The 14,553-nt window shown below is 34.8% G+C and overlaps 1 protein-coding gene across 2 annotated transcripts in view; it reads left to right on the top strand.

Annotated features, from left to right (window-relative positions):
• The window catches only part of ERCC8 (ERCC excision repair 8, CSA ubiquitin ligase complex subunit), a 63,915-nt gene that overhangs the window by 12,796 nt on the left and 36,566 nt on the right, over positions 1-14,553 (top strand). Inside the window, exons 3-4 of one of the 2 annotated variants that reach the window (XM_045494095.1) lie at positions 3,567-3,668; positions 7,708-7,831. In XM_045494095.1, coding sequence (XP_045350051.1) covers positions 3,567-3,668; positions 7,708-7,831 — 226 coding nt within the window. The remainder of the gene's footprint in view (positions 1-3,566; positions 3,669-7,707; positions 7,832-14,553) is intronic. The other variant, XM_045494106.1, reaches the window with a different exon arrangement.

Genomic DNA, 14,553 nt, shown 5'->3' with positions numbered 1-14,553 from the left:
TGGTCTGTAATCAGAACAACTGTAAAGTAACTAAGGTTTGTTGTATCATGTTACATATAACATCACCCCAGAGTTTTTATATTATAATGAAGTGTTATTACTATTTACATTAAAATCAACCAGATAGGTTCGATAGAATTGTTTTTTATTTTCAGCTACTTGTCATAGTCCCACCTAGTAGTATATGAGAAACATGTACAGTGAACACATTCTCACTTTAACGCATGGTTAAATCTAAAAGGCGATCTGTGATAATTATTTCCTTTGTTCTGAACTTTTCCACATGCAACATAGTACCTCCCATTCAAGGTCCACTGTGGGCTATTTGCTTATAAAATAATGACATGAACAGTAAGTGATAGCTAATTTTTTTTTTTTTTTTGGTCATGGGTGCTGGTGGAAAAGATACTAAGTACTGCTTCTCCAGCCAGCCATTTGGAATAGAGATCACTTGTCTGACCTGTGAAGTACATGAAGCTAGTAGGCTACCAGTTGACAGAGTCAATGAGAAATATGGGAAATTATAGATTATATGTGCGTAAAATATGTGGAAAATACAGGCTGAGGAGTCTTTTTACAGAGCATATTGAGAAAAGTCAAGATTCTCAATACAGTGTTTTTCCCCAGTGAATGGTAAAAATCTGTAACAATTTCAGATGTTTGCTAAGACTTGTTTTTTGCATTAAACCCTTTTGACAGCAAAGAGTAATAAAAAGATATGTTTAATGGAAAATTAAATATTGATGTCTTTCTCAAGAAAACCAGTGCACATGTAATTTGTTCAAAATGCTTTTTAATATTTTCCAACCACCATGAGAGTTGTGATATCATTGAAACCAGAGTCGAAACCAGAATATACACATCTGATAAAGAAGGATTTATTTCCAAAGTTAGGAGTTATTTTAAGAAGTCTACCTGAAAATAATGTTTTAACAAGTACAGTTGCATAAAGTACATTTGCACACCATTCTATGAAGCTCAAATTTTCTTTGATATCTTCTAAATTCTTCTAAGTTAATTTTATTATTTTTGTAGTTGTTAAAAGTTATAAATATTTTCCTATATACACACTTAGTTAACTACAAAAGTTTTATAGTGAACACATTAGCATGGCATTACTTGCTGTCTTTCTTTACTAGCCATCATTGACCAGATTTTTAGAACTGTCTCAGCAAAGAACTTTGAAGAACTACTTTTAAATTAACCTTATTGTTCTACAAATTGGTATTGAATTTTTCTTAAAACAAGTCTATAAATCAATGCTTCTTGAACATTCTCCTGGCTCGTGAACCCTTTATAACTGGTGTACAAGATAAGGAGCTTGTACCAGAATGTAAATTTAGTATATCACTAAGCACACAATTTAGATGAGCTGAGATATTTTTGGTAGCAAGATTTTCTCAGTGAGGAAAGAATTGTGTTCATTTCTGGCACAAGATCCTTATCTTGCATGTTAAATAACAAACTGAAGAGGGCAACATAAAAAAATGAATGTATAATACTTCTAACAAGTATAATTGATCAGATATCCCCCCAAACCACAAAATATGGATGAGTGGGAACAAATCACTGATAACTACTAGGTCCGTGTCTTATCATTGTATGTCAAAAGAGGCAATGAAAGCCAGTCTAGTAGACCTGATAACTCCAAAATAAGAGTTAGTTGAAAGTTTAGCAAGCTAATTTCACCACAGTGGATGACACTGGAGAGGATGACATACTCCCAATTATTAAGGGGTTCGCAGTAAGACTGGAAGGGGCTGGACAAGTCTGGGCCCTGTAATCTCTCCACCTAATCAACTTAAGATTTCCTAAAAGACAAAACTGAGGAGAAACTGTTTGGAATACAATCCAAATTGAGCATTAGAGGGACCACAGAAACAAAAAAAGATGGCGCAGGTAAAAATTGGGGAGGTGAATAGAACCAAGAGTTCTCTGAAAGTGAGCTACCATGTTTTGAACCATCTTATAAAAAACGAGGAGGATATCCTAGAGATACAAAAGGTAAATATTATTCTAAACCAAGCCTCCCTTTTGAAAGTTGAAGAAAATTTAGTATAAACATGAGCAAAATAATAGGATTAAAATCAAACTCCATTCAAAATTAGTGTAAGAGCAAAGGGACTAAGTAATACCCTTATAGTAGTTGTGCCAGAAAAATATACCCACAAAATAGGTGAAAACCCTAACCTAATATTTCAAAACTAGCTAAAAGTCATTTTAAAAAGATACAAGATGTGAAAGAATAACAAGTTGGAATTAGGAAAACTTGTAAATGAGATGAATAAACTCAAGAAAAAATGATAAATAAAAGAAAAATGTTTCAGAAATGAAAACTAAAGCATAAGGTACATAAGCAAATGAATACAAGAGGTAGTACCCTAGAAATAGAAAGTAGAATGGGGGAAATTTCTAAAAATCAAAAAGAAATGGAGAAAGACAAAGGATTCAAGAGATAGGGACATACTTGGAAGATAGGCAAAGAATAGCCAGCATCCCATATAATAGGAATTCCCAGAGATGAAACGCAAAGGAGGAGAATAGAGTCAATATTAAATCTATAATCCAAGAAGACTTTCCTAAAATAAGTCAGATCTGAAACTACATATAAAGGAAAGAAAATCATATTTTAACTAAAACTGATTTGGGGCTTTATACCAAAGAAATGAAGTTTCTTGTCTGAGATCTTCAAGGAAATAGTGTGAATCAGGGATTGGATATCCAGCCAGACTGATTTTCAAGTACAAAAGAAGAGACAAATTGTCAGTAACATACAAGAATTCAGGGACTATTGCACTCATTAGCCCTTTCCTAGGAATTTACCAGAGAGTAAAATTACAGAACCAGAACGAGTAGAGAGACAGCAACATGAGGTTTGACTATGAGTAATAAGAGTAACAAGTGGCAATACTTTATTTGTCCATAGATCTCTCTGTCTTTTGTGGTAGATTGTAGACCCTGGAAAAACAGAAACTATGCCTGCCTTGTTTGCAGTTTTGCTAGCAGGTGCTCAAAGTTGAATGAAGTGAGTAAATGTGTTTTTAATAATAGAGGGAAGGAATCTAACGTTTATTGATCCTTTATTTCTTTGAGGCCATGTAAACCTCACTTGTGTTTAACTTACACGACTTCTTTATGATTTGGGTGAAAATGCACCCTTTTTCACAAATGTTAAAAGGCTTAGTAACTTGCTTAGAGTCAGATCGTTCCTTGTTAACATCTAGTCTGTCTGGTTCCATTTTCCTTTAGCACAATTTTAATTAGGACATTAAGAATGACTTCGTAATAATTAAGATAAATCTTTTGCCATCTTGTTTCTACTGTCCATTCTTTTTGGAATTATAAAGATAAACTTTAAATGATCACAGATTGAATCTTTCTGTATTCATTCTATAAATACTAGAATGAAAAATTTTAGTTTATTAAAGTCTATGTTAATGACAATTTACTTTGTATTTGTGGGCATAATACCTTTGGGTGTTTATAGATCACTAATTTTCAAAAATATGTAATAAGTAAATACAGTACCTAAGATGATAAATTAATGTGCACTTTTTTATTATTAGCATGTTATCAGGTGGTTCAGATGGTGTGATTGTACTTTATGACCTTGAGAACTCCAGCAGACAACCTTATTACACATGTAAAGCAGTGTGTTCCGTTGGCAGGTGTGTATTAAAAATGTAATTCATGAATGTGTAAACAATTTAGTACTTTTGCATCAAATACAAACCATAACCATAGCAGTCATATGATGGTCTCCAGCAGGTTGTTCACATGACATTTTTTACATGGATATCCCTTGACATTTTTTTTTGAAAATAACAACTGAAATTCAGGCATAGCTGTTTTTAACATGAGACTTCCTCAAAACAACTTTGGTATCAGTTTTCAAAAGGAATTTATATAAAAAATTCTGATTATGTCATTTTTGTTATACACCTACATAGCACACCTCAGGTAACTCATTATAGTTGTAGTACCATTTAGCATAAGACTTTTTATAAGTCTTTCAGCTAATTATAAACACAAATTACATTTTTTCAACTGATATTAATAGGGTAGAAAGTTTAAAAGATTAATGGATAGAAGCAGTAAATGTACTGGTAGTCCCTCACCAAACACACACCTATGCACACCTGCACGCAAGTGTCTTATCTCCATACTTACTCAAAGCTGCCAAACTTAACATACCTCTCTTTGTCATTAGTCTTCTGACTATTGTAATTTGTTCGTAATGGCCGCTTCTTTTTTGTCACCTGTATCTGATCCAATATTGAGCACAGCTTTGAATTAACAGAGAGAATGGGTGTTGGGGAAATGCTTTCAAGAGGAAAAACTTCATGAACATTAATGTCAACAACCATTCTGTATTAATGCTGTTCCCAAAGCACTTGAGTAGATACATAAGTCCATGTGATATTTGGGAGGAGATTTACGATTGTTTCTTGGCTCTGGTGCTTCACTTTGAAAATAAAGATTTGGGAAACTATTTCTCTGAACTTCAGGTTATTTATTGTTTTTTAAAGATAATTATACCTGTCCTGTCATTCTTGTAAGTTTTTTGTGGGACTTAAATGAGATACTGTCTTTTAAAAAGCCTGTTAAAAACTGTAAAGCAATATAGTTGCAGGGTCGCTTGGTACAGAACAAAGATAACACCTCATATAGTGTGAAACTTGGTTTCTAAGAGGCCATTTACACCATTTTATGCTCTCACTCCACTCTCACCAAAAAACAAAAAACCAAAACACTTATATTTTAAAATGTAAGACAGTCATATTAATTCATTTTCTCTTCTTTTATCTTAGCTAACATTTTAACTTTATTTATTTTGTTATATATTAAAATGGTATTTTCCTGTATACCACATGTATTTACTGTTATCCTGAGGAACTGTGATCTACTTTCTGGTATATAAAGTCAGGTAAATGCTTTGTGTGTCAGTCTTCTGTTTTACCATGACATTCTTCTTGGATTCAATCTCTGTCCTTAAAAGCATGACTTTGAATGTAAATGGGCATACAGTGAACATGTTTGCAAAATGAGTTAAAGTAGCATTTTATATTCAAACACTTTATAATCTAACTGTACAAAATAATTTTAGTAAAAAATTTTATGAAGTTAATGTGGCTCAGATTGCTGATACTTATTTTTGTGTTACTTAATGTGTGTATTCATTAAATGTGAATGAGAATAACAGGTCATTCACAGTAAGATAATAATTTAAGATTCTGACCTATTTTAAAATTAAATTTAAAATGTAAATGAGCTTTTATTTGTAATCGCTGCATTAAAGATTTGTTTTACTATAACCAGAAAATCTTGGCATACATCAAAATTCTTAGGAGCAAAAGAAGTCAATTCTGCTTATTTTAAGGAGAAATTTATTGGAAAGATACTTAGTATCTCATGTAACTGGTAGGAAGGTGGGAGAATCAGTGTGAAAAATGAGCAGAAGGTAAGTGAAACTATGGCGGAGACAACAGTCAGGATCATACCACAGGAACAATTTAGTTTGGATTCTGCTACATGTCACCAACGCAGACTCTTAACTCCACAACTATGAATAATTGTTAAATATCCCTGGGTTTTGCATTACTAGCTGGAATTTTAGAGTTCTAGGCAGGCTTGAGAAAGCTTAGGACACATGTCGATGCCATTACTGCCAAATGAAAGGGAAAGAGAATATCTGGAGTCCCTAGCTTTCTGTAAAGGCAGTAAAACAAAGGAGATGTCCCCCAGATAGGAAGAGTTTGGATCCAACTTTTAAAAAATTTCCACCTATCCACTAAGCAGCCAAAAAGGCAAGTATCTACTACACAACCAAAATATAATCATCCCTTTCCCGAAAGATCCTCAGTCTACTTACCACATCCAGCTTCAGTTCAAGATAATGTCCATTTTTCCACTAGTTTTACATATGATCTTTTATATGTATGATCAGTTTTTACATATGATCGGTTTATAGTTAACTTATATGAAATAATGGAGGTAAGAGAGAGGAAAGAAAAGGAAAATCAGTTAAAATATGTAAATTATACGTGACATAGAATGGAATTATGGGTAGACACTACAGCCTTTGTATTTTTGCGGCTTTCTCAAAGCCAGAACTAATACTTAAAGGCTTTCCTTCTTCATGTTCTCATTCATTCAGGTGCTTAAGGTCCTTTACTGTTTATTGTAATCCAAACCTTCATCGTAAGGAATCGGAAGTCATGATGTCCTATCTGCATAGGATTTCAGTAGTCTTCTGTTAACTTTTGTTTGTTAATTTTGTTATGGAAAATTTCTAGCATATACAAAAGAAGAGAATAGTGTATGAACTAGGTACCCATCACCTAGCTTCAGCAGTTATCAATCATAATGAATCTGGTTTCATCTCTAACGCCACTTACCCACTGAGTATTGTTTGAAACAAATCCCGGAAGCATATTATTTCATTCATTATTATTTTTTTTTATTTTATTTTTGAGAGCAAGAGAGACAAAGCACGATCAAGGGAGGACAGAGAGAGAGAGACGCAGAATCCGAAGTAGGCTCCAGGCTCTGAGCTTGTCTTTACAGAGCCCGACGCGGGGCTCGAACTCACAAACCGTGAGATTATGACCTGAGCTGAAATCAGACTCTCAACCGACTGAGCCACCCAGGCACCCCTCGTTCATAATTGTTTATATCTCTAAAAATTAAAGTCTAGGGGCGCCTGGGTGGCGCAGTCGGTTAAGCGTCCGATTTCAGCCAGGTCACGATCTCGCGGTCTGTGAGTTCGAGCCCCGCGTCAGGCTCTGGGCTGATGGCTCAGAGCCTGGAGCCTGTTTCCGATTCTGTGTCTCCCTCTCTCTCTGCCCCTCCCCCATTCATGCTCTGTCTCTCTCTGTCCCAAAAAAATAAATAAACGTTGAAAAAAAAATTTTTTTTTTTAAATAAAAATTAAAGTCTATAAATGTAGCCATGATACTGGTATCTCACACAGTAATTCCAGGTTTTAATACCTACTTGGAGTTCAAATTTCCATCATTGTCTGATAAGTGTTACTTAACAGCCAGTTTGTGTGAATTTAGGTTTAGTAAAGTGACACATATACCGTATTGATCACCGGTTCAGAATACATACTGCATCCTTTAGTATATCACCCTCAAAAGGTGTTGTATTGTAGCTGATATCATAACCTAAGTCTTCAACAGATCATGCTTCTATGACTGATAGGTTACAAAAGAGTGGTGCCGTGGACATTTACAAATTGCATTCTTATGTCATTGAGTAAGTTACTTGATCAGAATCAATATTGTGTGAGATACTGTGGATCTATGTGAGGCATTCAACAGTTCTAAGAACCATAGTACTAATAAAGCGGTATTTGAGAAAAGCAAATCCAAAACCAGAATAGTTATCTCTTCCAGTAAGGAAAAATCACTGCCCCCTCCAGGAAGAGGTCCAGTGTAGCTAATTCCTCTAGGTTCAAGTACAGAAATAGGAAGTTCTCCATTTTATAAACCTTAGTGGGAAGCAGGCCTCCGCAATACACTAGAGAAGGCTGAAAGTAGAAGTGCCTGGACATTGTCCTTCTTTGGACAGCTGAGATGTAGACCTGTGATATAGGCGTGGCCATTCATATTGTCCTCCTTGAGACTGCTACTTGTTAATATAGTATCAGTTTTGAAACTCACATAAGTCAAGTATTCCTAAAGTTTAATTGCTATTTTGTAGAAACCATCCTGATGTTCACAAATACAGTGTGGAGACTGTACAGTGGTATCCTCATGACACTGGCATGTTCACATCAAGCTCATTTGATAAAACTCTGAAAGTGTGGGATACAAATACCTTACAAGTGAGTATATTAAAACCTTTCTAATTAGCTCAATAGGTTGAAGGAAAATCTGTAAATTGGGGTAGTGATTTTACTTTATAGAATGGTTGTAAATACATTGATATATGTAAGATACCCAGAAGAGTGGTTAGCAAAAAAAATGAACTATTATTATCATCTTCATTATTTGAAAACTATTGTTTAGTGATCTAAGGAAGAAAATTGGTTTTATCTTCTATTGACCTAAAACCTTAAAGGAAAAGAAAGTTACTAATATTGCTTAGTAAAGATAGACACTAAATAATGGTAGACAATAAAAAATAAGTTTTTGTGATATTTGATTAAATTTGTATTTCTAGTGCTAATCTTTTCCCTAAGCTCTAGTCCCATGTTTCTCTGTCTACTGAACCTCTCTTACTTGAATGTGGGGTAATCTCCTCAAATATAACATGTTCATACTGAACATGATCACTCCTCACATCCATGTACTCTTCAAATCTTAGCAATTCTTCCTTCAAGCTCTCTCATATTTTCTTTTCTATTTGTGTCAACAACGCTGTACATCTAGACTACTACTCAGAACTCCCAACGCATTACATTGCTTCCCATATTTACCATGGTAAGCTCTACCCCAAAATTAGCCTTATTATAATGTGGTTTCATTATGTCTTTACCCAAACCCACAAGGGATTTCCCTTGGCTAAATTCAGCCTGGCACTCTAAGTTCTCCCTAACCTCAATCCCTACTTCCTTAACCTTAGCTTCTCCCTCTTTATAGCCTAAATTATTTGCTATCTCTAAATTGATCTTTTGTCTTCTGATCACATCTTGATAGTGTTATATTCCCTGCCTCAAATCTCTTTCCCTGTGCAACTTTTTCTTTTCTTAATTGTCTAAAGTTTGTACCTTTTACCAATATCTCCACATTTTGCTCCTCCCCCCCCCCCACCTTGGTAACCACCACTTGTTTCTATTTCTGTGAGTTCAGCTTTTGTAGATTTCACATATTAGTGATAGCATAATTCCCTCTGTGTCTTTCCATGTTGTTTGCCATAAATGGTTAGACTTCCTCCTTTCTGGTGGCTGAATAATATTCCCCTGTATAAAAATACCACATATTCTTTATCCCTCCATACACAGATGGACACTTAAGTTGTTTCCATGACTTGGCTGTAATAAGTATTAAATACATACATACATAAATAAAATAATAGTGCAATGAACATGGGGGTGAAGATGTCTCTTCAAGATAGTGATTTTGTTTCCCTCAGATATATACCTAGAAGTGGAATTGCTGGATCATAGGGTAGTTCTGTTTTTTATTTTTTGAGAAACCTCCATACTGTTTTCCACAGTGGCTGCTCCAATTGACATTCCCACCAGCAGTGCATAAGGGTTCTCTTTTCTCCACATCCTCAGTAGCCTTTGTTGTCTCTTATCTTTTTGATATTAGCCATTCTAACAAGTTTGAGGTGATAGCTTACTGTGGTTTTGATTTGCATTTCCCTGATGATTAGTTATATTGAGCACTTTTTCATGTACCTGTTGGCTATTTGTATGTCTTGTGTGGAAAAATGCCTATTCACTTCCTCTGCCCATTTTTAAATCAGATACATGATTTGCAAATCTTTTCTCATTCAGAAGGTTGCCTTTTTGTCCTGTTGATGGTTTCCTTTGCTGCACAGAAGATTTTTTGTTTGACATGTAGTTACACCTGCTTATTTTTGCTTTTGTCACCTTTGGTTTTGGAGTCAAATCCAAAAGATCATCTCCCAAAGATTAATGTCAAGGAGCTTACTGCCTTTGTTTTCCTGTAGGAGTTTTATGGTTTCAGGTCTTATATTCAAATCTTTAATCTATTTTGAGTTTATTTTTGTGTATGGTGTAAGAAAGTGGTCCAGTTTTATTCTTGGGCCTGTTACTGTCTAGTTTTCTCAGTACCATTTCCTGAAGAGATTATCATTTCTGCATTTTAGGTTCTTGGCTCCGTTATAAATTAATTGACCATATATGCATGGGTTTATTTCTGGGCTATCTATTCTGTTCTCTTGATCAGTGTGTCTGTTTTTATGCCAATACTATACTGTTTTGATTACTGTAGCTTTGTAAAATAGTTTGAAATCAGGAAGTATGATACCTATAGCTCTTTTTCTTCTTTTTCAAGATTGCTTTAGCTATTTGGGGTTTTATGGTTCCATACAAATTTTAGCATTTTTTTTCTATTTCTGTAAAAATGCTCTTGGAATTTTGATAGCACCTCTACTTAATCTGCAGATTACTTTGAGTAGTATAGACGTTTTAATAATGTTAATTCTTCCAACCCATGAGCATGGAATATCCTTTCATTTATTTGTGTCTTCAGTTTCTTTCATCAATATCTTATAGTTTATAGTATATGTATCTTTTACCTCCTTGGTTAAATTTATCTCTAGGTATTCTATTCTTTTTGATGCAGATGTAAATGGAATTATTTTAATCTCTTTTTCTGATAGTTCATTATTGCTGTATAGAAACATGACAGATTTTTGTATATTGATTGTATATCCTGAAACTTTACTGAATTTGCTTATTCAAAAATTTCTCAATGGACTCTTTGGGATTTTCTATACATATTATCATGTCATCTACAAATAGAGACAGTTTAAAACTTCCTTTCTAATTTCGGTGCTGTTTTTTTCTTTTTTTAAAAATTTTTTTAAAATTTATTTTGAGAGAGAAAGAGGATGCATGTGTACACACATGCAAGAGAGGGAGAGGCAGAAAGAAAGCGGGGAGGGGGAGAGAATCCCAAACAGACTCGGTGCTTGATCCCACAAACCATGAGATCATGACCGGAGCTGAAATCAAGAGTTGGATGCTCAACCACCTCTGTCACCCACGCACCTCTCTTTGCTTAGTTTTCTTGTTTCATTACCCTGGCTAGGACTTCTAATACTATGTTGAATAAAAGTGGTGAGATTGGGCATCCTTTTCTTGTTCCTGATGTTAGAAGGAAAACTTTTAGCTTTTCATTGTGAGCATAATGTTAGCTTGTCGGCTTGTCGTGTGTGTGTGTGTGTGTGTGTGTGTGTGTGTGTGTGTGTGTGTGTGTATTCTTTGCTATGTTGAGGTACTTTGCCTCTATATTTAGTTTGTTGAGGAAAAAAATCATACTTTGTAATAAAAGTCAATACACCTGATTCTTTAAAAATTCTTAACTTACAAATTCCTTAATTTGGTAAAGGGTATCTACTTTTAAAAAAACACACCTATGGCAAACATTTTATTTGTTGGTAAGTTATTGAAAGCTTTTCCTTTGAGTTATCTCTATTATCTCCGTCCTAGGCAATACAATAAGGCAAAGAAAAGAAATAAAAGGAATTTGAACCGTCATTCATAGATGACACGATTATGAGCATAGAAAATCCAAAAGAATCTCTAGCCAATTACTAAAATTAATACGACTAAATTTGTCAAAGCTGCTGGATACAAGGTCGGTTGTATTTCTGAATTTTAGGCACAAAGAATTAGGAAATTTCAAAAGTATTATTATTGACTATTGCATCAAAAATCATATACCTAGTAAAATATTGAAGAGTGTTCAAGACCACTCAACACCACACAGAACACTGGAGAATATTAGTTACAGAAATTAAGATTTAAATAAATGGTGGGATATGCCATATTGAAGAATTTGAAGCCATAGTGGTCCCAGGATAGCTCATTTGGTGAAGTGTCTGACTCTTGATTTTGGCTCAGGTCATAATCTTGTGGTTCATGAGTTCGAGCGTGCTTCAGGGTCTGTGCTGACAGCATGGAGCCTGCTTGGGAATCTTTCTCTGCCCCTCCCCTGCTTGCTCTCTTTCTCTTTCAAAAATAATAAACATTAAAAAAAAAAAAAGAATTAGAAGGCTCAATATTGTAAACATACCAGTTTTACCAAGAATCTATAGAATCAATGCACTTGTAATCAAAATTTTCAGATTCTTTTATGGAAGGTGACCAGCTAAGATTTACTGTAAATTAATTACACTAATTAAGTTGATGTGAGATCAGTACAAGTGAAAAACAAAACAGTGGAACAGGATAATCAAGAAACACACCCACACATATACAGTCATTTGATTTATGACACAGGTAACACTACAGTGCATTGTGAAGATGATTGTCTTTTCCATAAATTGTGCTGGATCAACCAGGTATCTATAAAAAAACTAATCTTGGGGCGCCTGGGTGGCGCAGTCGGTTAAGCGTCCGACTTCAGCCAGGTCACGATCTCGCCGTCCGTGAGTTCGAGCCCCGCGTCAGGCTCTGGGCTGATGGCTCAGAGCCTGGAGCCTGTTTCCGATTCTGTGTCTCCCTCTCTCTCTGCCCCTCCCCCGTTTATGTTCTGTCTCTCTCTGTCCCAAAAATAAATAAACGTTGAAAAAAAAAAAAAAAAAAAAAAAAAACTAATCTTGACCCTTACCCCACACCAGACAGAAAAGAAATCTACCAATTTTAGGTAGATGACAGGTGTAAAAATAAAAATAATAATAATAAAGCTTATAGGAAAATATCTTCATGACTCAAGATAGATAAAAACAAAGTTTAAACCAAAAAGAGATAAATTGATAAATTCACCTACATTAAGATTAGGAAGCTCTACTGATCAAAAAACATTAAGAATAAAGAAGTAAACCATGGAATGGGAGATGGTATATCTGACACATGCAAAACATTAGAATAGACACTTCAAATAAGAGGGTATCTAAATAGCCAATAAATAAATGCATTTCTCTTTATTAATTGAGCACCTGGATATTTTAAGTAAATCCACAATGAGATACCTCTTTATACCCTCCAGAATGGCTAAAATTAAAGGATCTGATAACAATGACAAGTGTATCTATTGCTGATGAGATTACAATTGGTACACATATTTGTTATCAACTGAAGCCAAATATGTGGATATCTTGTTACCCTAAAGATATACTTTTGAGTATATAAATGCATACGTATGTTCACCAAGGGACGTTTATAAGATTGCGCATAGCAGCACTGTTCATGATAACCAAAAACTGGAAATAACCCAAATGTCCAGTAACAGTCCAATGAAATCTGTCAAATTTTACACTGGAATACTGTCCAGCATTGACAAGGGTACACTCACTTCTTTATCAACAAAATGTATGAATTTTATATAACATTGGACAAAATAACCAGACACAAAAGAGTGCCTAATATATAACTCCTATTCAAAAATAGACAAAACTAATCTAGATTAATAGAGGTCTGTATGGTGATTGTCTTTCTTGTTGAGGGTTGAAAGGGGGTCTAGGGAGCCTTCTAGGGGTGCTAGTAATGTAATGTTCATAATATTCTCTCTTATAATGCAGGTGGTGGTTACTTTGGGAAAATTCATTGAACTGTACACTTATGATCTGTAGACCTTTTTGTATGTTTGTTACACTTCAGTTAACAGTATTGTTTTAAAATTAATAAGCCATACGTTTGCATTTTCTTTCATTAACATTGACTTCTTTAGAACGTAAATGTTTTTGCCAACTCAAAATAGTATTTCATGCATTCATAATTCTGTCTGAAATAGACAAAGCATTTTAAAATTTTTTTTTTCAACGTTTATTTATTTTTGGGACAGAGAGAGACAGAGCATGAACGGGTGAGGGGCAGAGAGAGAGGGAGACACAGAATCGGAAACAGGCTCCAGGCTCTGAGCCCTCAGCCCAGAGCCTGACGCGGGGCACGAACTCACGGACCGCGAGATCGTGACCTGGCTGAAGTCGGACGCTTAACCGACTGCGCCACCCAGGCGCCCCGACAAAGCATTTTATTAACAAGAACTTTGAAAGTATCCAATAAGAAATAAATTCTTATACAAATAATTTCTTCCTTGGTACAAAGAAAGATAAAGAATGTGTGATACTGTCCTTCTCCACATTCTCTGTCCCTGTCACTAATTACATATCTATCATACCTTTACTTCATCTGAGTTTTCCATAAGTGTATTTTCTAGCTTGAGCATATGATATGGCTTAAAGGGTATCTTTTCTACAGTCTTCTCTATAACACTTTAGGATAGAGAACAACTTTTTCTCGTTCTGAGTTTTCTTAGAATTTTGCATAATGGAACATAAATCAGAAAATACAGATGTCAGTATCCAGGCATGTTCTTTAAAAATGAATAAAATTCTGGAGTGCCACTACAAACAAATGTTCATAATGTGCAAGTTTTGTGTGGAGTTATGTTTTCCACAGAGTGGAATTGCTGGCTCATATGCTAAGTCTATGCTTAACTCTTGAGAAACTGTTTTCCAAAACATTTTACATTCCCACCCATAATTTATGAGGGTTCCAGTTTATCTGCATCCTACTCAACACTTATTGTCTGCCTTGACTTCAGCAATTCTAATACGAACGAAATGGTTATTTCATTGTGGTTTTTATTTGCATTTCCCTGGAGGCCATTCTTGATTTTTCACTAGTCCTGATAGCTAATCAACTTGCAATTTCTGTCAATTCTCTGTAAATAACCTCTCATATCTATTTATCCCATTGCCATTACTCTAGTCAAGCCAGGATCTGCTGACTTGTGCTGGATTACTGCAACCTCCTACCTGGTCTCTTTACCCTCCTCTTGACCACCTTCTAACCAATTGGCAGCATATCTAAAATGCCAATTTGATGTTTTCATTTTTTGTTTTTTGCCATTGCTTTAAAAGCTTACTTTTTCCTAGAAAATATTCAGCCTACTTAATATTTAT

Source organism: Leopardus geoffroyi, chromosome A1, assembly GCF_018350155.1.
Source record: "Leopardus geoffroyi isolate Oge1 chromosome A1, O.geoffroyi_Oge1_pat1.0, whole genome shotgun sequence".
In the NCBI taxonomy this organism is placed as follows: domain Eukaryota; kingdom Metazoa; phylum Chordata; class Mammalia; order Carnivora; family Felidae; genus Leopardus; species Leopardus geoffroyi.
The sequence above is the reverse complement of the archived record's forward strand: the minus strand, read 5'-3'. Positions and strand labels throughout refer to the sequence as shown.